Here is a 24,962-nt window from a genome sequence, read left to right as displayed (position 1 = left end):
GTAGAGTATAGCACAGAAAACTGTACTAAGTCTGAAGTTTTTACACATTATCACAGAAGTGTCGTATTTTGAAAATTTCAATTTTTATTTTAAAAAGATCTGAAAGCATAAACTGTGCCCTTTGATGCTGCTCTGTCTGTTGTGTTTTGTGCTATTTTGTATTCCTCAAGCAAAAACAACTGTGGTTTTCTTTTTTCCAAATAATTTTTTAAAATCCAAGTTTAAAGTTTACCAGTGACTATTTCACAAGCTGGAGCTTTCAGTTAACCATTAAACAAATAGGAAAGTGTATTTTTAGGATTAAAAAACAAACAAACAAACAAAAAAAACCCACACAAAACCAAACAAACCAACAACAACAAAAAAAACAACCCATAGCTCATTGAATTCAAACAAATCCTGCATAATGTGAATCGACCAACCACATGATTGATGAAATGATGCATGAAAATAGAGGCAGAGGCAAAATAACCTACTTGAACCCAGAAATTTTTCAAACAATAATCATTACCAGTTTTAATTAACTTCAACACAAAAGCAGGGGCTCCTTCTGTTTCAAGTTAATGAAGCTCAACACACAGACACTACAATTAGAGACAAAGCGTAAGTCTAAAGCAAGTTGTATCTTAGGATTGAAATAATGAGCTTGGAATTTTAATTTTGTAGACAGCAATTATGTGAGATTCAGAAACAAGGAAACAATACATGCAAGTGAAATGTTAAGGTACAAATGTAGCTCATTTTCAATATCTCTGTTGTGAGCTAAAGGCAAAAAAGTAACTTTTTTACTACCAAAAGCAGCACGTACAATACCCAGGAAATATTTCTGCTATGATCACCTAAGATTTACTCACTTTCATACCACGCAAGTCAGAAATGCGACCTCATCCAAAGCTATGGACTGCTTAGCGACTTCTATCTTGCTTTTCTCATATATATTCATTAAATCTTTATCTATAATACTGTTATTTCCATTTAACATGATTGTTGTATAGCAAAAAGCTGCTCTCCTGCAAAAATTAATAAGCCTAGATTACTTCCACCCTTTTCAATAATTTGCCTATTCCTAAACACCAGGTTGGAAGAATATATGACCTTAAACTTAATCTCATCACCAAGCACGTCCAAAAAAAAAAAAGGCTCAAAAAGAGAAAAGATGGTCTGCCATTTATTTCTCCCATTTATAGTTTATTAAACCTAAAGATAATAGGAAAAAGGTGGAAAAAAGCAGAGAATGTCTGGGCTGTAGTATCAGATATCACTGCTTATTACTGGCTATCTGCCTAGTAATCATAAATCCATAGGGTAATATTCTAAAATCTTTTGCTTTTCAGGTAGGTGTGAGCCAAAAGGAAAAAAAAGTTTAATTTTCTACGAAGAGCAGAAAACAGCAAGCACAGCACAATTGGGTACCAGGATGCATAAATATTCCTGATTACAAACCCTTTCACATAAAGCAAACAGGAAGAGTTTGAAGCTAACAGTGTGTACATCATGCAAAAGGTATCTCTGTCCCAAAAGATAGATATCACATAGACTATGAATGAACTGCTCCAATAAATTATATTATTCCTCAGAGGGGAAAGGAGAGCAATGTTATAAACAGCGACTTCAGAAAAGTGAGAACAATAGGGCATTGAATTTTGCAAGAGTGAATTAAGGATCTTTTTTTCCTGGAGGAGAGCTCAGTATCATTGACCAATGAGGCTTATAAATAAAAACATTAACTCCAGCACTGCCTGCTCCTCCAAGCACCTTAGCACCTCGATCTTCCAGCATACCAGAAACCAAACGTAGATACAAAATACAGACAAGTACATACAGAATTAAATAGATGTTTCAAACAGACTCTTTATACTTTTCAGACAGTTCAGAAAGCATATGATTCTGGCAAAATGCACATCTCAAACACAAAGCTTTGATGACAGACTGTGCTGTGTATCTTTGGTGTAGGAGTCTTGACAAATCAGAAAACAATCTCTGTACCTCATCTCCTCCCTTGTGCTGTCTGATACACACTGAATATCCACCGATAAAGGAAAGCCAAGCCAGAGCAGCATTTTTCAAAATGAAACTTGATAGGATCAAAATCCTCAGAACTGTCACCTTCCTTTGGCACCACTAAACCCGAGGAGAGTAGTTTTGTTAAAACATTCACCAAGGTCTTGACAGAACTAAAGGAGTCGGTGTGACAGTCAGTGTGACGCTGCTGAGTGCTGAGCATGCAGCTACTCCGAGCCAGGCAAGAGGCACAGGGTGCCGAGTTGGAGCAGCTGAGCAGCCGACCTTCTCTGCAGCAGAAAGTTGAAAGGTAATTAGAAAGCTTTTTCAGAAGGTGACAAGCTCTCTTTTTTTTTTTTTTTATTCCTGAGGGATGATCACTAATTTCTAAGCCACAAGCCTCAACAAACAAGTCAACTGCCCACTATGAAGTGATTTTTAATCCCAAATTCCTGTTTGCTATCACCTTCCATGGTCATTTCTCCTTTTCTCTAGCTCTTTAGGTGCTTTATTGGTTAAGTTAGAATTGGAACGGGAGAGTCCCATAAATAAACCTCTACTAGAGACAGGTTTCAAGCATGTCAACTCTGTCTGCACTGACAATGATGAGTTTCTCTGAGGTTTATACTAGTCTAAAGAACCACACATCTTTCAACAACACCAGGATATTTTTCCTCCTCTCCTATGCAGTGTTCCTCCCTCACTCCCTGCACACACTTGTTTTGTCAGACTTCTCTGAAACCCTTTTATAAAGGTATTTGAATGTTACCTCTTCTTATTTTCTATTAAGGTTTCTTTTGTTTTATACTGAAGCCAATACCAGGCAGCTTCTTACTGTTTATATAATTGCCTAACCTGACACAGAGAGAATGGAGGAAAGAGGTTTTTACTCCCCACCCCACTCCCCTCTTTTTATTTTAGTAGCTGCAAATGGTTTCTCCAGTTTAGGCTCACTATAGGCAAAGGTAATGGTTCAGAGACTTGCAAAAAGATTACTGTCAGTACTCTTGAAACACAAAGATATTAACACTTCACAGATTTGCCTTTACACATTATTTAGTTATTTCTCCTTTTCCAGCATACTTTCCTGCACTTTACAGTCTTCTGACACCTAACCTTTTACTGCACTGTTCCTGCTTTCTTCTGTATCCTCCACAGTCTTCCTTTCCCAAACCTCATTTTCCTCTTGCATTGTTTAAGTTCTCCTGCCTATGTTGACATCCCATCCCTGCCCAGACCAGCAGACCCGGCGTCCAGGGGGTGCTCATCTTCCCAAAGGACAGTACGCTTTGAAATGCAGGGCAAGTCGCTGAGTTCTCAGTTATAAATTGTGGCATGCATGGATCACATGCTGGTTTGACCGTGTGGAAAGGCAAACGCATTGGCGGAAGCTATTTCTGGTTCCAGCATTTTTGGAAGGGGTGCCAGACATTTTGAAAGAGGAAATTTTTTGAAGCGTCAAGTGAAGTTGTTGCAAGTTTACACTAACTCCCAGATTGATGTGACAAATTTTAATCTAATTTTAAGCCTGCAGCATTAAGTATTTGAATTGATTTTCTGCTAAAAATTTATTTCATAATGTCTCTTCTTCTTCCCCCCCTCCTCTTGAAAGTGACCATATGTGTTTTAATTTGACTGGCTCCTTCTGGTACATCTTTAGCCCTTTATCTGAACAATACTAGCTTATTCCTCTACCTGTTCTATTGGAATAAGTTAGATAATCACCTTGCAAAAACAATAGCAGAAAGAATTCCTCATTGCAAACACCGAGTTTTACCACTATTTTAATGAGAACTTATGGTTTTTATAACCTTAGCCTGTGAAATTATGTGAATATGGAAGAATCTCAGCATTTATTTCTTTTAACATGTCTCCAATTCTTAAAAGATGCTTACAAAGAGCATAAAAAAAGCAACCTGGAAATACTTAATGATTTGAGCATGGGAAAGGAAAAACTGTACATATGTATTATACGTATGTTAAATACTTTCTGTTCCATCTTGTTATTGTTATTAGACCTGACCTGTGATTCTTCATTCAGAATTTTTTTTTGGTTTGTTTTTTTGTTTGTTTTTTTTTTTCAGAATTGTGTCAGAGAGGAAAAGTCTTATATACTGCAGATAGAATCTACTCTGTGAATCAAGCAGAAGAGAACCTCAGACTGGGGCCTTTGAGGTCCAAAGCGACTGCCCCATCCCTCAGGCTTTTCTGAGCTGAGTGTCTCACAAACTTCTGCTGCAGTTGTTTCACATCATATAAATAATTTAATATTCACTAGAGAAGCAACTTGAACAGGCTTCTCATATCCTGAGTGCCCCACCTATTTGATTATGAGTTGTTCCGAAGCAGAGGTTTCTCTTGCTCAGGAAAAGCTTTGAGGTATCTCAATGTTTAATCAGAGAACTTGAAATTTTCAAAACACTCCTGGGATGAGAAAGCTATTTCCTTCTCATTTCTGGTAGCAAGCAAACACAGTAAATGGACAAATATACATAAAAGGAAAAAACTCCAGAAGACAAAATTATCTGCTCAGTCATACAGTTCTTTGACAATTCTAGGCTTCAGATTTCTGTAATTATTTACAGCAGGTATCATCAAGCAAAAAGCACTGTGTCCATATTCAACATGTAGAAATGAATTTATATTGTGTTCTTCAGTATTCCTCAGTACACATTTCACACGCGTCAGACAGCAACTGCTACCGCAAGAGGTAGGAAGGAATACATCCAGAACTATCTGCAAACTACTTCTGGTCACTCTTTAATGAGTCTAATCTGTTAAAGGTACCAAACGGATGAGTCCTAGAACTGTAGTTACAAGAATAAACCCCGAGAACTCCATGCCAAACTTTCTCAGAAGCGGAGTACATTATTTGCAACAGCAAATCCAGACAGCAGCTGCCAGGTTCTTTGCTGTTGAGCCCCATCTAGACAGAATAGCTGGTCAACTAAACAGCCAAAGAAATATTCTTCTTTTTTGACAGCTCCCTTACCTAGGGCAGAATGGCACCAAAATGCCAAAGAACTATTTAAAGGAGAGAAATTATTAGTTTGCTGAAAAAAAATCCACTCCTGCATCTCTGCTTCTGAGACAGTGAAACTCTATGCGTTTCTGCGCTTAGCCATTGAATTCATTCTGTGTCAACAGAAGCCACGAACACACATAAAATTGGAATAGTTACAGCAATTTACACTTGATTCATTTGCAGTAAGAGAACTTAGAAATTCTTAGAAAGATACAAGTATGAAAGGGAGAAAGGTATTGTAAAAAGTTTCCTCAATTCTCAAAAAAAAAAAATTTCACAAAACTCCAAAGTGAAAAAAACTAATGAAGAAGTTAATCTTCATCACTAGAAGATGAACTAAAGTATTGTTTGCCATAATTTTTTTCTGGCTTCATAAAACCTCGTTCTCTTTTTCTCTTCACTTATCACAGAAGCAGAAAACAATTAATAGCTTGGAGATGAAAAGAACCCAAAAAGTGCACGGCCCCTCTTTCTCTCTATGCTCTCTGTCCAATACTTAACCCCTGCCACGCATGCAGAGTGCAAGTAATGTGAAAGTCTTCCTCTGAAGGTTACCTTTCATGTGCATTTATTCTAGAGAATTCTTAACCAATAATAATTGAATTCACTGATACTTGACAGTTCCATCCCAACCTCATCAAAGAAATAGGAAAGCAGACAATCTAAAGGGCTCTCCACTGAAAAGGCTTGTCCTTAGAGCTAAAAATCTGGAAGTCAATTTGTTGCAGTTCTGGTATTAGAGCAGTTGAGAAGTCCTTAATTTGAGCTCACAGAAATCAGCAAGAATGCTACTCAACCAGGAATGGCAAAGGGAAGTGTTTTTCTTTTTCTTTCAGAAAACAAAACAAAACAAAAAAAACACAATGAAAAAGCTAAAACTGAATAAAGACTCTAACAGATGCTTTTACCATTTAAAATGTGTCCTGTTGTGCCTTGTAGTTTAGTAACTCCCTTTTTCCTTCCTCTTAGCCCTCAAACTGCAGTGCAAATCTGAAGAGTTTGGGGCTTTGGTGGTGGTTTATAACAACAGTCCGAATTCTATCCTTCCTCTCTTTATCTCTCTCGTTTTTTGATGAGTACTGAAAACTCTGAGCTGTTTAGAAAACTCAGTAACAAGACAGAGCTGCATCCAAATTATGCCTTCAGTTGGATGCATGTAACCACATAGGAGAACCCGTTGAAATATCACAACTGTTAGAGGAACACAAAGATGAACCCATTGAGAACAGATCCTGTGTGAAGTATCTCAGGCAAGAGGTAGGATTTTCCAGCACTTTGGTCTGCAAAATATTTCAAAGAAAGTCTGTAAGGAATTTAGGCTGCCAAATTTCATACTGGGTTTCCATGCTTAGAGTTTAGAAAAATTGATTTCTGATTGAGAAAGTAAGCAGCTTGGATAAATAATCGAGCAAGCACATCAAACTTAGATGTTTGACTGCTGTTCTAAATGCACTTTTCAAAAAGTCATTTCAGTCATTGGTTCTGAGTGCTTGAAGTCCAACAGACTTCCCTTTCCATTGTGGATGTTCAGAACCCCTCAAGAGCTGACTTCAGTCTTGTGGACATTATTCTAACAGCCAGAAAAATATGAATACCAATTGATGATAAATCTAGTTATTATGTGTCTCTTTCAAAATTAGTGAGATAATAAATATGCAAACAGATTACTCTGTAGTACTAAGATGAAAGTAACGCATGTGTTATAATAGGAGTTTAATAAGATTATGTAGAATAGCTAGTCTTAATTATCTTTTATCCTTATATTTTCCAGTAACTGATATCAATGTAATTGCCATCTATTTGATTATATTTTAATTAAATACCTAAGCATTTAACAATCCATTATTATAAATCCTTGCATGGTAGCATTATACTAAATAAACACTTAGGTCAGAATTTAGAAAAAGTAGCAGCAATTTATGCTTTTAAGTCTATATTTAAGCTCTGTATCTAGCAGTTGAATATCAAAATTACTAGAAGTCAGGTAACTCAACAATAAACTATCTAGTAATATCAACAGTTGAAGGATTAGACTCAGAAGCTGTAGAGTTTGTGAACTGGACTAATTCTGTTGCCCAGCCCTCTTTTACTATTTGTCCTTTCTCCTTAAACCTTTGAAGTCTCACCTTTTGTAGGCTTTCAAAAATCATTAAATGTGTACAAAAAAAAAGTACATCGCTCACCTGTGTAAACCACTGGAAAACCCTTAGCTATCCATGTCCTGATTTCACAAGATTTTTTTCTATCACAAGTATACATACTCTATGAGTAAGGATGAGATTTTTAGGGACACAAAATGCAATTAGGGGATAGCAGCCTGCAAAATCTGGCAGACAGGTACCTAACCCTGGCATAGTTTGAAAACCTCTTCCTTAAAACTCAGCCGTATGTTACAGATCTAAAATAATAACAATAATAATAATAGAAAGCAGCCTTATACCATTATTCCTTTTTTATCCCAATAAATTAACTTTAATAGCATTCTTAGAAGAAAGCAATCCTTTCCTTAAAACTATTTGATTAATCCTCTTTTAGTCTTGAGACATAAAACTGAAATAAGGTCAACCATCTTAAAGTATTGGCACCTGAACCTCTCCTATCTTGCATAGAAAGTAAATTACAACAATCCTAAAAGAAAACACCTAGTAATTCAGGTGACATCAACTATGCACTAGCCTTGATTTTATTAAAAAGAAATAGCCTTGCATTTTTATTATCGCATCACACACACGCAGAGAAAACTCAGCTGGAATATAAGGCGAGTGAACTAATGAACTTAATTAACACACAGAAAATAAAAGAACTTCCCTGCAAATGTGTATATAATGAAACCATTCAGCAAATGAACCAGTAGTCATAATGAAATTGTGTATGACTTCCTCCTGTCGTTGGTGTCAGAAGAAGGAAAACTGGGTAGGGGCCAAGCATTATAAATCTTTACTGATCCTAAAATTATTTCTTTTTAAAGTTTGTAAGAAACAAAGTGTGAGTTACTTTTGCTGCTCCACTGAGAAATCCAACATCAGTTCCACTGCTGAGCATCCACCTATTGAGATTATTGAAAACCAGAAATGATGCAACACTTGTGTACAAACTCTGTTCAGATGATAACAATACACATTTCTATCCTAAGAGCTCAGATACAACCACACACGTAATATGATATTGTAGAGGACTCAGGACTCAGCCCACCTGACTGCAGTTTAAGTGTGCCTCACCATCTCACTACCAACTGAATACCAGCAGCTGGGTATCACATTGGTATATTTTACAGAACAAAATCTGTCCAGTTTCTAGTGGTTTGAGGAAATGTGGTGGGAGGAGAAAGCTCCTAAACCTATTTGGCTGTATTGGCTGTGTATGCAACAAATTCTCAAGTATACAACAGCTCCAGGAAAGAGTTTTCCACTTCAGAGCCTTTTCCAGGGTTCTGAACACAAACACTACCACAGCATTTCTGTGACTCATAACAAGCCAGTTTATATCTTAGGAAACATACCCAAACACAAAGGAAGTGAATGATTAGGAAGCCAAATTTCAGTAAATGACAATTATTATATTTTATTTGAAATTTCTTTTTAATAGATTGACTCTTAACAGAAGATGTTACCCTCTTTTTAGTATTTCCCAAAACGTTTTTCTCTGGCAAACAAGTAAGTCAACAAAACTAAAGGATGGTTGTGGAATCACTTCAAAAACCTGTAACATCCAATACTCTTGCTGGGTCAGTGCTTGACAGTTGGCACCTACATTGATTTTTGCATTGTGTTAAAGCCACAAAATCAGGAGGAATTACTTAATTTTAAACAAAGACAAGCACAGAGAGAGCATCCCAAATAAATCCAGGTGAGCAATCTTTTAAGATGACAGAAATATTGTGACAAGGCAACTTGCTGTAACAATACAAATGGTAATTTATCTTATATCCCCAAATACATTATTAGTATTAAAGATAGCAATTTAACAAAGCAACATTTTGAAAAGAGCCTTTAATAACACAGAATAAATAACTTGAAACCACACCCAGCCAGTGAGAAAACCCTGGACTGGGTTCCAGGTTCAAGTATAATTAACATTTAGAAGGTCATTCCCTTTAACTTATTCTTGGTTCACATGCCTAACAAAAAAAAAAAAAGAATCTCCCAAAGCCCAAACACTGCAGGGTAAACCTTTCAAGTTAGCTCTCACCATTTCTTATTTCAGTCATTACTCAAACATGCAATATATAATGCTGATGAGTTAACATTATATCACCCATTTTGATTTATTTCTTTCAATTCACTGGGAATCTTATTTATGATTATAACTACAAGTGTTCTTATTGGTGGTGCCAATAGATTAAGTCCAGGGATAGACAGCTGAGTGCTTAGACCATTATACAGGATTACAGTTTATGAATTAGAATACAATCATAGAATAACTAAAGACAAAACTAATAATGTTACTAAGAAAAATGCCCAGAAGCGATCAGGTCTAACCTAACCAGATAAAATAGTTTCAGCATTGCTGAAGAGAAGACCAGCAGTCTAAAATATGAACTCTTCCAGTTATTATTTTCTTTAAATTGGTGTTTTTTCACAGTCAATAAAAATATTAATATAATTTTATTTCTCCCTTATATCATTTTTATGTAGTGACATAGTATTATCTATACTGTCCTCAAGACATAGAAGGTGACATTGTTCCAATAAAAAGCACAAAAGCACTTTATTTATGTGCTTTCTGAATTTCCAGAATGTCTGAGCACAAAGAGTGCAGACCAGTGCTGTTTCACATACCACTAACTCAAAACATTGAATTCTGCTTTACACACATTGGTCAAGGCAATACAAAAGCCAAAAAGTTCCTCTTTGATAGCAGAATCATATACACTGTATATTATATAAGCCTTCTGTCCCCCTCCACTTGAATGTACACAATCAAATTATTCTGGCCATTACTTTATATCGAACAGATGGTATTATGAGATTTTTGATAAAGAACAACAATCGCCCAGCAAGGGTTGCAAAGGGGTCGCTGAAACCAAGATTAACAATTGATTAGCTTTAATGGACCGTGACAGTAATAAACAACAGAGTTCTACACAAAGATTTGATTGTCCTGTTAATGCTGCTGACACAAATGGCTTTTAACTGGCTTCCTGAAAGTGTTAATATCTTCCAAGCCTCAGCAAATGAAGGACATTGTCAAAGTGAGAACTATCCTGCAGTAAAGAGGCATTTACTGTAGACCTCTAAAAAAATCTGCGATAAAGTATGTTTCTGATTTATTCAGACAATAGCTCCTATTTCTCCAAGGTTTAAAGTTCAATAAAATAAAGTGCAGCACACCTCTGTCATGCTGGAATGTAAAAGAATTCTGAAGCATGCGAACCCAGAAACCAGCATTCATTGAATACAACGATATTATGTGACTATTTGCTACACTTTTCTGGCTAGAATAAAGTCTGCTTTGGAACTTGTTGTCCACCTAAAATTGACTTTTGGGGTGCCTCCATGACAATACGAATTATTACTTTCAATGTGCTCAATGTGCTCATTTTATCTTTGCTCCAACATGGGCTGACAGATCTCAGTATCGCAGTCTTCTAAACTCAACATTTTTACCCTTAGCATTAAAAAGTCCACTATTTTTTTTTCCTTTATGCACAGAAATCAGTTATTTGCATCATATTTTCACTAAAATAAAATGTTTTGTGATTACCAGATGTAACCATAGTAAAATATGAAAATAGAACTTACAGACCTGTGTATTTCTTGGAGGAGAAATGTACAGGAAAGAGTCTCTGTTTCCCTAATGTTTAAGCTCAAAATTTAAACGGACATATGGCAAGTATTCACAAAAGGTTTTAAAAATAAATCTAGATAGCTAGACACAAAGTAAACAAAACTCCACCTAACATGGCATTCAAGAAACTAAGGACATAAGAAGTCATGAAAGGTAAGGAGGTATTTCTTCATGTAAGTATTGAGCAATGCTTTCTATTAAACTTTGCATTTTAGGTTAGATTACTTAGTTTCTAAATAAACTTGTTTGTTTGTTTGTTTGTTTTTTTCTTTTTTCCCCAATTATGTGTCTTATTTAAGCGAAGATTTTTCTTTCGAACATTTTTAACTGTGAGCTGCTACAGTGCTTCTCCCTCCCATGTTATTCCTAAAGGCAACAGTTTGAGACAAGAATTGTGTCGCTCTAAGGGCTTCCAGGGAAGAGAAAAAACGGTGCCTGCTCCAGACACAGATCCAAACGCAAACCATTTGCACAAATCAAGGTCATACTAATCCCATCCCTGTGGGTCCCACCCCATCTGCAAATTCAACTCTCTATAGAACAATTCCTTGCCAGTACACTGCAAAGATGAAACATCCTGCTAATTACTGTGTTTAAAAATCTTGACCAAGCAGACATGCAGCGAATTTAAATGAAATCTCTAAAAAGAGCAAAATCCACCTGCTTGGTCTCCCAACACACAAACACTAAATGCGTAACCTGTCAAAATACCAAGCTAGGCTTCATTAATTACATTTTCTGTAATCAGCGTCCTTCTATTACTCACATGCTTGCCTTTCAGCAGCAGTTCTTCAAGCAAATTATTGTATAAACCATTATAGCATACTCTGCTTATAAATATTTAAGAAAATAATTATGCATTACCTGTAGGTCAGCATCAAACTCATGTTTCAGGTAAGCATCTTCTGCAGCTTCAACGAGACGCTGAAAAAAATAGAAAAAAGCAAACAGGTGTATTTTTGGAATAATAGATAACATCCTTAAATCCAAGTGCTTCTTCCAGTATAACAACAAGGATTGTTTGAGAATTGTGTAATCCATTATGACCATGTATCTGCTATGATGCTCTATAGAACAGCAATAAATGATCCAGACTTCAAAACAAAACAGAACAGAACAGATTTTTAAAAATCCTCAGCATCCATGATTGGTGGTGCAAAACTCTCAAAACAGCTCAGTATCCCGCAGCTCCCATTTTTAAAGAAAACAAAATAAAGCTGGTTTCACACTGGGCAATAGGAGATATTTCCTAATAATGCATTTGATTGCAAGCAATTTAAATGAAAAGCAATTTCTAAATAACATAGCAAATATAAAATGTTAGAGAAATAGATTAGGTTTGTTTACTCAGCAGGTTTGAAGTGTCGTACATTCTACTTTAACTCAGTGTATATTTGCAAGATTTTTCTGGTATTAGAGAAAAAAAATTACTGAATGATGGCAATTCAGTAATATTTCTTTCCTCTTAAAAACATTCAGAAATCCCTGTAGTGGTTATTGTACCTAACCAATATCATCTGAAGGAAAAAAAAAAAAAAAGAGGTTGTATTAAAACACAGCTACTTGAAAAGTTTAATAGGGGTTTGCTGCAGACATTATCTTGTGAAAACATATTATATAGTTTCTAAAGTTTTATTTATGGTTCCACATAGTTCTGAGTATTAACTATGGAAGTAACTCTCTAATTTTTATTTAATCAACCTGAACTTTCATACAAGTCCAACCTAAAATTAATCAAGGAATGATCTGTCAGATGATACTCTATTTTTATTTTCTTCGATCTATCAGACACTGGTACACATGTATATTTTCAAATACTTTGGATCACGAAGCAAGTGCAAGCTACAGGCTCTCACTCACGATTCATGGAGTGGACACTGTGAGGACTTTTGCTTCCCTTTTCAGGACTGTATGAACTTCTAACAAGTCTTCGGATATAAATCAAAATGGAATTGAAATTCACATCTATTGCTATACGCTTTGAACTATAACGGAAACTCAACCAAGAAAAATATTTCTGGTTGCCAATTCAGAACAAATGCTTCCACAAAAGCCTGACAGTTACAGGGAGCATTTGTGTTCACTGAGCTCTGCAGCGCAGCAGAATGTCACAGCCTTTCCTGCCACAGCTCTGTCTCATCACATCGCTAACCCACGGGTGGACACAACCCTCACCAAACTGTCCAGCCCTTACTGGGCTTCTGCACTTTCCCCACAGGCCAGCAGGAAGGGTTTTCACACTTTTTCCTCAGTGCAGCCTTACAGATCTCCAAGATGTGACAAAACGCTGGCAATACTACTGGTGCGCAGTGGAGGATGAAGTCGCCTTCCCAGAGCCCTGTGCTGCACGTACACCCCTGTCATTCCACTGTTTCCACCTTCAATAACCTTGTCTCATACAAACCCAGCTGGTTCTTAGCAAACCCTTTTGACCTAAACTGGAATTGAACTTGAATGGTTCAAACCCAGGGTAAATCAAACCAGAACTGAACTGAAAAACATCCCAGGTCCCCTTCCCACATGCATGGGTAAAAGGACCCAAGAACTAATGATGCATCGCAACAGGGCATACGAAGGGAAGCCATAAAAAATATTTATTTTAAAAAGTGAAGTTCTATGGAATTGTTTCTAATGTTCCTGTACTGTCTGAATAGCAGTAAAAACAGACCTTGCAATTTGAAAGCTTATCAAACATTAATTTGACCCACATTTTTTTTTGCATTTAGAATTTAAGAAGAGAAGTAGCATAAACTAATTATTCTGAGGGGGAAGCCTCGCAGCAACTGAAATAGATTCTTAAATATTTGAATGGTCTCAGAAGTCCATCTTTAGCATATTACTCACCTGCTGAAGGTATTTTAGAAATCTATGTCTCATTTCTTGAGTACAAAAAAGGCACTTTATGTGAAATAACTACTCTAATTCAATACATTTCTGCAGATATGTACTTCTTTATACTAAAACCATAGTTGTATTACTACTCTGAGCGCATCTAATAGAAAAGATCATAAGTGATAAGTTTGAGAGGAAAAAACTGAAAGAAGGGTAAAAAAAAAATAAAAATCTTCATACAGAAATGAATACAGAGAAAAGAGAAACATGTTTTTCTTTCTGTGCTGAAATATTTACTTACTCACAGGATGAAAAATTATTATAGTATTTCATGAGATACCAGTACCCAGATATTAGTACCTAGTCAGCTAGAAAAATAATTCATGGTTTCATATATAGTTTGTATTGATCCAAATGTGTTTCAATTACATTTTTGCCTCAGTGAAATAAATTTAAACTAAGATTTATCCCCCCATGTAAGAAATAGCTAGAGAAGCATAAGATGGGTAATAGTATAAACATCTGGTAAGGAGAGCAGCTCAGAAATGAAAAGTACTGATTGATACTTCATTGATTTACTCACTAAATTTTCAGATGTTATATTTGTTCTTTAAAAAAAAGTTACGTACATTTCAACATTTTCTACAGAACAATGAAATGGACAATCTACCAACACCTATTTTTCCTTGAAGAGGCAGACACAAACACGCATACACACTACGTGCTTCACTTCACAAATCTAATCAGAAAATCAAAATTTGGTACATTGAATGTAGAGAATACACACATACACGTGTTCTACTTTAACAGTCCTTAACCAAAATTTAAGTATCTCAAGGCCATTATGAAGGACTGTGAGAAATCTGGGAGAGCTATAGAAAAGGTGAGCTAGTAATGAGGCTAAATCCACAAAATGACTTAACAGTGGATATACACAGATAACATCAAAATGAAGAAATGGTATACAAATGCTGGGGGCTTTATTGCTGTTATTTTTGGTGTGTTTTGTGGGGTTTTTTTTGGCTATGTTTTTTAGGTTTTGTTGGTTGGTTGGTTTGGCTTTTTTGTGGGTTTGGGGTTTGTTTTTTTTGTGTGTGTGGTTGGTTTGGTTGTTGTTTGGGGGGGTGTTTTGGGTTTTTTGTTTGGTTTGGGTTTTTCTGGGTTTTTTGTTTGTTTTGTTGTTGTTGTTGGTTTTTTTGCTTTTTTTTTTTTTTTTTTTTTTTTTTTGAAGTCCATGATGGAAGAAATTCCTTAACACCCTGGAGACAAAAATATAAAATCCACATTAATACTGGAACATTTTTATAGTGAGACCAAAAAGCCCTTTACAAACATTTTAATGACTGAACAGTTATCTAGCAATGATTCACAACATTAGCATGATTAGCAACTTTAACGTAATAGTTTATAATGACACTCTCAATACAAATGCCAATATATTTTCATTTGAGTAAACACGCTCTAAAATCATTGCTGTAGAAAGTAAATGCTTACCAATCTGAGGTTATCCTGAAGGGAATTGTGAGTGATCTATATGCATTTCCATGGAATTTATTATGAACACTGAGTGAGCATTGTCAGAGTTACACTAGATTTTGAGAGTATTTAGCTCTACATGTGGAAAGGTGTTTGCATGTGAATGCACAGACAATTTTCACGTTCTATCGCACAGTTCAATTGAGGTTCCTGCACTTAAGGAACTAATATTTAAATTTGCCAAAACATGTAAGTATGAGAACAATTAACTGACTTATCTAGCATATCAGAATTTAACATGGATAAAAACAGTGCAAGAACCACAAGACAGAGCAAATATCACACCCAAAAAAACCCCAAAATGTTCACCATGACACATGTCCATGTTTGGTATTTTCTGTAGTACTAGTATCACAGATAAAGTAGAGAAGGCTGAGAGAAGAAGAAGAAATATTTGTTTCCTCTCAATAACAGGAAAAAATAATTACTGAGCTAACTCTGAACAGGATAATTTTATTTAAAAATATTTTAATTTCAGTGAACTAATATTCTGATATAAATTCTCATTCAAGTTAGGTTGTTATAGAGATAGCACAGGAAAGGTGAAAGAAACAGAATGAATGAGGGGAAAAATATTCTAGAATTCAACAGAAAGTAAGGGGAAAATGGAACAGATGGGCAGAAAGGTGAAAATAAATGAAGATAACAATTTCAAGGAAAAACATCATGCAAACATCCTGAGTAGTTTCCGAGATGTTTACTCTTTACATGTACCTTGTGTCAGTTCACTTTCTATGATTCTTCGTTGGAATCCCATTTTGAAGTTAGAATAAATAAATTCAAAAGCACAACAAAGTTGGAAACAGCTTCTGAACACCTGAACTGCAGAGTCACCGACCTTTATCCATAAATGCTGAATGACGTTATGTTTGTCTCTCTCTTCAGCTATCAAATCTTGAAGAAGCACATTTACATTTCATTGTTTCCTTTGTATTTTTCTAAGATAAACCACCTGCTACACATAAAACCAGAAAATGCTGCTAGAAACTGCTCTTCTCCAAACCAAACTGCTACAAGGTTTTAAGACAACTGCTCTACCTTAATTATAACTAGTGCCAACTATGTACTCATTATCTCAGTCCACAATATTAATAGTTTATGCTTCATAAGACATATTTCATATGAAGAAAAAAACCAAACATGCTAAAACAGAAAATGAAAGATCTACCCTCTCAATTGTAGATGCTCCTTTACTCAGCCCCATGCTCAAGCCTCACTACTAAAACAATAACCCAGAACAGCTTCAGTTCTTTGAGCTTGTCAGCAGCCCTTCTACTGACATCTTCTTCCCAAACTTGTACGGCTCTGCCTGAACATATTTCTTTCAGTACATTATGTGATCCTTGTCGGTTTGAGCTGTTACCTCCGTATTGTCCGGCACAATGTGAAATTATAATTCGAGGTCTATGAGAATTTCATACAGGGAACAACCAACAAGGGCCACTAATTCTGAACCTGCTCTGAGCAGTGGGATGTCATAGTCACTACAAAAAAGCACAAATATATCTGTAGGAGGTTCTTACATCCTAGCATCTGAATGTATCCAACCAACTGCAAAAATAGCCCTCAAGCCTAACAAACTTTCTCATTGCTTTCCCATGGCATTAGATCTGTTTGTGACTTTCCTCCTAGACAAACATCATATTCATCATCAAGGTCAATTTCCAAGGTTTTAGAAATAAAAAAATAATGAAAAGCCATTCTTATTAAAATTTGGCAAAAAGTCTAAACCAAAGAAAATCCTATTAATATATTGTACTAAAAGTTTGTCTTGAAAAACAATGTTAATAATATGTAAGGAAAAAAAAAAAAAAAAACAACACCACACAAAACAAACACACACACAAGAACAGGAATTCATGTCAGCTTAAAAAGCCCATCTCCCAGACTCCTACATGTGGGATTGTAACAGGGACTTCTATCTTAATCAAATGTAAACAAACTTTATCAATCAAGATGTCAGGTAGGAAAACAATGGAAAACTAATCCCTATTTTTAAGAGCTTATTTCTTTTGTGTTTTGTAGAACGTTTTCTGGTACATTACCAAGAAAAAAACAGCAGTATTGTGTACATAGAAAATACTTACAACTACTGATAGTTACACTTCTTCAGGTGAAATACCCTGTGCAATTTTAATAAACTTACTATTGATCTGAACATCTAATTTCCAATCAAAATTATAGTAATTGAGCTCCAAACATGCCAAAAACATTTCTTAAAGTGCAGCCAGATAGCTATTTAAAACATAGCTCAGCAGTTGAGTATATTCCTGGGAGAGAAACCAGAACTTGTGTTTCAATCATCAGAGCAATTTTCTTCACTGGCTTCTTCATGAGGAGCCCATGCTGTGCATGTGGGAGCACTCAGTAACAGATTACCAATCTCCAAAAACATTACCCAGGTACCTTCCTATGACTTCCCCATGTTGGTGTTCATTTCAGAAGTGAAAAAAGGATTTCCTTTCCAAGAAACCTGTAAGGCTGCAGGTGCTTTGAGAACTTCTGAAAAGGTTGGGCTGTTCTCTGAGAAAGAACAAGATTTATTAGCATTAAGTGAGCTTAGGTAATATTCTGGCATGGCTGATAATTCTGACGCAAGTCCTCTTTACTTCCATCTGAGTTCTGGAGTTTGCTTCTTTCACAGTTCATTTAGTGGAGAAGGTAAAGAAGCCAACAAAGAATATTTGATGTTGTTCATCAGTATCCCCATTATTTCTTATGCTTGAAAACAGCATCATGTAACATGGCAATGAATGCACCCACGTGCAAACGGGCCTCTCGGTCTCACTATTTTATTGCAAATAGCTTTTCACATTTGCCGTAACCAACAAAGAAGCAGTGTAGATATCAGAGACTGATGCTGACCTTGGAGGAATATTTGCTACCACGAGAAACACATGAATTTTTGAGGTTTTACACAGGCCAGTGACAACTGACTTGCAATTTGGCTGGTTTTATCCCTGAGCTTGGGAAGGGGAGAAGGTGGGGCATGGGTAAGACACATACAGCTTTTCTGGAAAGTCCAGCAGCATATTTCATTTCCCACTCTGTTCTCCTCAGCTACAAGGTATTTCCTAGCAAATTCTATCACTAAACTTGCTGTTGCTGTGGCTACGATGCACTGAAATTTATTTAGCTTCTGTTATCTTGATACTAGAGTTCCTAGAGCTTGTAGCTTAAGACAGATACCAATCTTGAAAGTAATACCATGCCAAAAATAGCTGCTCTATGACTACTATCAAATCCCACTAAAAGAACTCACCAGACAATGCTCAGTCACAGTAAGTGCTGCATCAACGCAAAAATTATAAATAAAAGATAAAAATAAATTAAAAGCCTAGCAATTATTGTAAATAACTTCAATTATCCACTTATATTCATTCAAGACTGGCAGATTTTCAGGTTGATGGTTGTTAGAGAGCTAAGCTGTTTTTTTGAAGCAACATAAAGAGATCAGCTTGGCAAAGAGCTGGACAAACAGAAATCAAACCATAAATGGATTAAAGTAAATGAAAAGTACATGAAAATTGCACATTGTTTCACAGTGACTAAGACAATCCTGGAGAAATTACATACATTTCTAACTTAACTAGATCAACACTATATTTAGTTTTAGCATCCAGAGATTGCCATGGCATGGAAGGAAGATTGCAGATGAAGAAGGTAACACATTTGTCTTGAGTTCTGCTATGCTGAAGGCTGTGCAAAGCCAACATATCAGATGCAAAATAGGCAGATTATCAAAACTGCTCCTACCATGTTATTATGTCTACCACAGAGCAGAAAACAATGATGTCTTAAATAAGGTTTTATTTCATACTTTTAATTCTGTATGTTCAACTGCAAACACAATTTAAAGCTGTTTCAGGGCTATTTGAGATGTGATTTGCCGGCATGGGGTACAGCAATAACCAGCTCCTTCAGCTACCTCTCCTACCCAAGGGCCAAGTGGAAGGTTCTTCAGCATTTCACACCAACCATATATTCATCCAAAGCTGGGTAATTCTCTGGAAATACCTTTAGGTATCCTTTTAATTCAATTTGCAACATGACAACAAAATTTGTAAAGTTTTGCTTTCAATTAATAATAATGTGCAACTGGTATGTTGCTCTCTTCCACATAAATTTCAAAATATATTTACAATGTTACTCTGTAAAACACGTTCCAAAAAAATTAAAAAAAGCTCCCTGTGTATGCATCTAAATATCCACCTGTGCACACATACATTTATGTATATTTATCCAATACTAACCTGTAAGTATCACTGTGATCCTTATTCCTGTCCCCTGTACTGAAATCACTAGATTAAAACACCCGATTTATTAATCTTTTTCACACATTTAGGCTACCACAGGTGACATTCTTTACGTGACTGTCACAATCACTGTCCTGTTTGGATAATGCCAGGCTATCTTTCTGCATTTGAGTACAGTGAGGACTTACACAATGTCTGAGCAAAAATAGTCTGCCCTCTGCTCTCAAAACCATTGCTGGATGCTTGGCAGATATTGCTGAAGAACGATTTGGGATAACTGTTTTCATGCCAGTTCATTTAATGCAAAATTCATCACTGGCAGGATTTCTTTCAGCTATTTCAAAGTCAATCTCTAACCCTCCACAAGTTAACTAAAAGTTCTTCATATGTAGAGACAGAAAACTCCAAAAGTGCTGCTTGTCCCATTCTAAAATAGCTCATAAGATTCAGGAAGAACTTCAGAGCTTTTCCTTCCCTCTTTTCTTCATTAGATGTTTAAGTTCATATGCATGAAGTTAAGGGAGATGAATCCCACGCCATATGTGCAACATAAATGACCTAAAGAGAAATGGAAGTATTCCCATGCTCACTCAACAGGGGAAAGGAGTCCCGAGGCAACACTTTTTCCTGACAGCTGTCCTGGGACTAACTGAGGTGTTTCTGCTCTGTTTACATTTAGAAGCACCAAGTGAAACCAATTGTCTTTGCTTTGTTCCCTCCCTCAGCTTTTTCCTCTCCTCTGCACTAAGGCTCAGTCCCCCAAGTTAATTCAAATTCAGCTTGCAATTTGTGGTCCAGTTCAGCAAAAGCAGCTATGATATACTGTCCTTCTTCTAGTTTCCAACTAGATTACTATCACCCAACAACAGCAAAAAAAACTCAAGATTTATTACTCAAAACAAAGGTCAGTTCCAGAGTTTGCAGGGACTTATTTCCGTTGCCTAGCCCAGCACTCAATCACAAGACACTGAGACTTGACTTTGTTTTCAAACCAAGCCATGAAAACAGTAGGTATTACTCTCTCACAAGTAAAGTCAATTGGGCCGTTGTTTTTTACTTCCCACAAGGTCAGGATTTCAGTTGCCTATAGACTAAATTAAAGGAAAACCTTTTTTTTTTTTTTTAAAGAAAAATAAAATAATACTCTGAGTTTTCTACTAAAACCTTCGCAACTCCCTATCACAATTGCAACTGTCTAAGCTAAGTATTGAGGCATGTAGAGTATTGTTGCAGACATGTGAAGAAATATTTCATGAAGAGGGTGTTATCTCTTCCGTACATAGCATCACTTTAAAGTAAGGATACAGTGAGGATACTGTAACAAATATTCTATTATCTCACAATAACTTTCCTGAGAATTTAAACAAATCAGTACTAGCATTGTTAAATTTATATAATTTTACAACAAAAACATTACGCTACAAAGTCGAAATATTATTATGGATGCAAAGCCAAACTAAGACAGGAAATTCCAGAATGAACTTGCATCTAACTTCAGTCCCTAGTATTACAGTATTGTTTTTTGTCCATACAATTTTGCCTGGTTAGAAGACTGAAAAATACCATCTAAGACCTTTGCAGTCCTCATGAACAGAGTGATGGTAGTTGGTATACATTTCTATGTGTATCAGTAACAGGTGCCACAAGCTTTCACCCAAGACATAGAAATCCAGTGTTATGTCCCAGGTTATACGGATATGGATTCTTTGGCCCACTCCAATGTAGCAACACACCCAATTCTGCCCTCAAACATAATCATGGCTAATTCCCTTTCCTATCTGACCACAACCATAGACCTACTAATTCTTTCTTATCCCTCTCTCCAGATCCTGAGTTCATTATGCTCATATTGTGTGTCCCAAACTCCAGTGCTAAGATTTTTTCATACTACTCTCCACCTCTTCTCTAGCACCTACCAATTATTCTTCCTTCTTCATATCAGCCTTAGCATCCACACTGCCAAGCATGTTATTGACCAGCTTTTTCCAGGTACCTACCAATACCTCAATTCCTCACACCGCCAACCTGTATTTCCAATTTTCCCTATTCATGGTACAACCTTATTGACCTCACCTAGAATATCTTGTACCATTTACATTTCTAAATCCCAGCACAGTCCAATGCTCTTCTCTTTGTCATCTTAAACAATTTCATTACTCTCCATTCTCTGTTCCTGTGCCAGTACCTTCCTCAGCCTCGCCTAAACCCAAACTCCCTTAGCCACCGGCACTTCCATTTTCCAGTGCCCTAATACGAACACAGACAATAAATCTCTCTCCTTAATTCTCCTTAATCTCTCTCTCCTGGGTCTGGAAGGCACATGGATGCACTGGCAGTAGAGAAAGACTTTGTTTCCCCTGCTTGTTGTTGGCTGAAGCCATGAGAGGCTAACGGTGCAATTGCAGGAATGCCTTGTTCAACCACATACTGAAAAAAATCGCAGTGCAAAGAGTTTTCGAAGATTTCACTTACAAGCAGTTTTGCTCCGATATGCTTCTAATGGCCATATGCCTCTATGTGCAGACTTTCCAAATGATAATGACTTGATCCAGCTGGAACAGATTTTCAAAGAAAGTCTTATGTCAAGGCCACATCCCTGCCAATTTCAAGAGCTGGTTCCCAAGCAGAGCAATGCTATAGAGTCTTCACAAAAAGAACATCAGTATTATTTTTAAAGGAGTAAACCAATGCGTTTTCCTCTAGTTTCTTTCTTGGAAACTATTGAAGTTCAAAGATAAAATTCCAAACTTTTTGGTCTCCTGGACCATACTTTATCATTCCAAAGACTTGATTACTGTTGAAGATACTGGAATTAATTACAACAGCCACTTTCAGACTAAGTTATGATTTTTTCAGAATTTTGTATATTTTGGCAGGTCTGGTAAGGAGGAAAAAAAAAAAAAAAAGCTACATTGAAACTCTCTGCATTGAAACTCTCTGGGCTCTGGTCACACATTTATCCAGCTGATTAATTCTGGGATCTTATAACCACACTTAGTAACTATACACTAGTTCCATACACATAGAAAGATTTTCTGGTATACTGTGAATTAATGCTGAAGTCACAGAAAAATATACGGACATTACTCTTCTAAAATCGTGTTTGTATGCAGACTTACAAGCCTATATATATCTTTATAGGTACTGACTCCATCTCATCTATTAATTTAGGGGTTTTTTTAATAAATCTTTTTATAATAATATTCAATAGTTTTCGCTCTATCTGAGGAAAAATACTAAACTGACCTTGTAATTAAAGGAACATTTGCAAATTCCCAAACCCAAAGGAAAGGCTGCAATACATAGTCAAAACCTTATCTGCTTTACTTTGTAAAGATAATGAGTTCAAATCCAGTGGGTGTTTTGTTTTTTATTAAGAAGTGTCTTGGAACTTGTATTCTCCTAGTAACTAAAAGATTGCTATACTTACACCTCTTAATTAGTTTTTATCAATTGAAATGTTCAGCATTTAATTATCATGTGTAGGTTTATTTGGAAAACAAAGTAAAATATGCAACACGGCACCTAATTTCCATTAAGTTTGGCACAGCTCTATATTTTGCTGTGACCTAGGGAACTCGTTTCATAGAATACCCTCGTTTTTCTTAATAATTTTTCCTCTTGACTCTCAAAGTACTTCTAAAATGCACTTGGGGAGCAATATCAGTCTTCACATAGCTAGCTAACACCTGCAGGTTCAAAAAGTGACAACCCAAGACTGCAACCAACCTGACAAAAACTAATACCTTATGTTTGCAGATGCATTGAGTAAATTATAAAAATACTTTTCCACTTATTTTGGATTGTAGGAGAGTAGTGAACCATCCCACACTGCTGGCTGAATGACTCCCTCACCCACCACCACAGGTTCTTCAGCCACACATTCATCTACAACCAGCAAGTGTGCTCCAACCTTCCAAGCCCTAACAAGGACAAAACCACCAAGGTCGTTTACGTTGCTAAAGCAGTTTTAACTCCCAGTCAACTCTGATCCTAAAAAACATGTGCAAAACGCCTTTTTTTTTTTCTCTCCTAACAAACCATGAAGCCCTAAAGAGCTGTAATCGCTGATGCTCCTTACCTTCTCTGTTTTTCCAATCTAAAATCCACACAATAATGCAGAAGCATTCACAAAATTGAGAGATGCAAAGGAGAAGGGAAGATCTAAGCCAGCACTCTGGCTCCATATGGAGGAAGATTTCCCTTTTGTTAAATTCTTATTCCATGAAGCTGCCTTCACTTTGCAGGCCGAAGCCCCCGTGCACATCTTGATTTGTACACTCTAAGAAACTAAGCAGGTGCTGGTAACAACACGGCCAAAGCCAGTTTTGAGAATGGGTGACTTTTCCTACCACTCAGGGTTTATGTGGTGATGGCAGGAGACTGCCCTAAACAAAAACTTAGGGCCACTCTTAGATATTACCTTTGTGCAGCCCCACTGATGCCAGTGAAAGAGGTTTATGACAGACCTGGTGTATTTGTGCAATGTAAGATTGTGAAATTTCTCATCCATGGGCTATTAAATCTCAGAGAATCTCTCTTATGTATTAGACTTGGCTTTTAAATAGTGTCTTTCAAGCCCTTTTAGTAATTATAAGCCATTCCAAAGTAATAAACTGATTAAACTGATTTGCAGTATATGTCATGAAGAAATATATAATACTATTGAAATAAAGATTAAATGAAATCTATTTTCTAAAACAAAAATATTATAATTATTGTTTCTACTACACCAGGATACAAAGATGAGTCAAACACGCTCAGTAATTAGGCTTTCATCATAGACACTTGAAGAAATAAACATTGAATTAAAATGAAGTACACTTCTGGGTAACACCAAAACGGTTCAGAATGAGTTCTTATCCACTGGATTTTTTTCTACTTCTGATACATGACACAGTCCATATAAACTATATAAGTAGCAATAAATAGTAATTAAAAACAAAGGAACAATGACTTCTTGCATCTGAAAATTTCTCAGTGGTCTACTGTAACTACTTGTAGAAGGTCTGAAATGAGAATTGACTGAAAAGCTTTGGAAGAAAGATTCAGTGTAATTATATAGAGAGTGTACAGAGATGGGGCATATATAATAAACACAAATATTTATAAAAGAAATTATGGCTCACTTTACTCTCTTCTTTCCACAGTTCTGTACAATCTTAATTGTTTATGAGAAATTTGCCTACCACACTTTAGAATTCCAAGTATTATACTGGTAAGTTCCTCTAAAATTTCAGGAGTTAAAAGTGAGGAGAACTAGAGGAAATTAGATCATTAACAAACGCTGATATGTTACTAATTTTCCCAAGCTTTCCAGACCACTCGAATATTTCCTGAACTAACTAAACAAAACCCTTGCTTTAGTACAGGTCTGACAGAGTTCTACCAAGAGCCCATCCTCTCTACACAACTTGCTTGCCCAGCACCTTTCCGGCAGTTTATTCTTTCTGAGGAGGTTCCAGTACAACGTTACCTGAGTGCAGAGGATTTTTCCAGGGTTTGCTCTTCCTTGATCAGTTCTT

At 36.2% G+C, this 24,962-nt stretch overlaps 1 protein-coding gene across 9 annotated transcripts in view; it reads right to left on the bottom strand.

The window, feature by feature from the left end:
- CACNA2D3 (calcium voltage-gated channel auxiliary subunit alpha2delta 3) overlaps positions 1-24,962 on the bottom strand; it is a 458,229-nt gene that overhangs the window by 281,899 nt on the left and 151,368 nt on the right. For all 9 annotated transcript variants that reach the window (XR_010475065.1, XR_010475064.1, XM_065075322.1 and 6 more), the window contains one exon: positions 11,678-11,737. Coding sequence is in view for 7 of the 9 variants with exons in the window: in XM_065075322.1 (XP_064931394.1) it covers positions 11,678-11,737 (60 nt within the window). In the remaining 2 variants the exon portion in view is untranslated. The remainder of the gene's footprint in view (positions 1-11,677; positions 11,738-24,962) is intronic.

This window comes from Columba livia, chromosome 10 (genome assembly GCF_036013475.1).
Source record: "Columba livia isolate bColLiv1 breed racing homer chromosome 10, bColLiv1.pat.W.v2, whole genome shotgun sequence".
Taxonomy (NCBI): domain Eukaryota; kingdom Metazoa; phylum Chordata; class Aves; order Columbiformes; family Columbidae; genus Columba; species Columba livia.
Note: the sequence above shows the minus strand (reverse complement) of the source record. Positions and strands in the feature narration are given on the sequence as shown.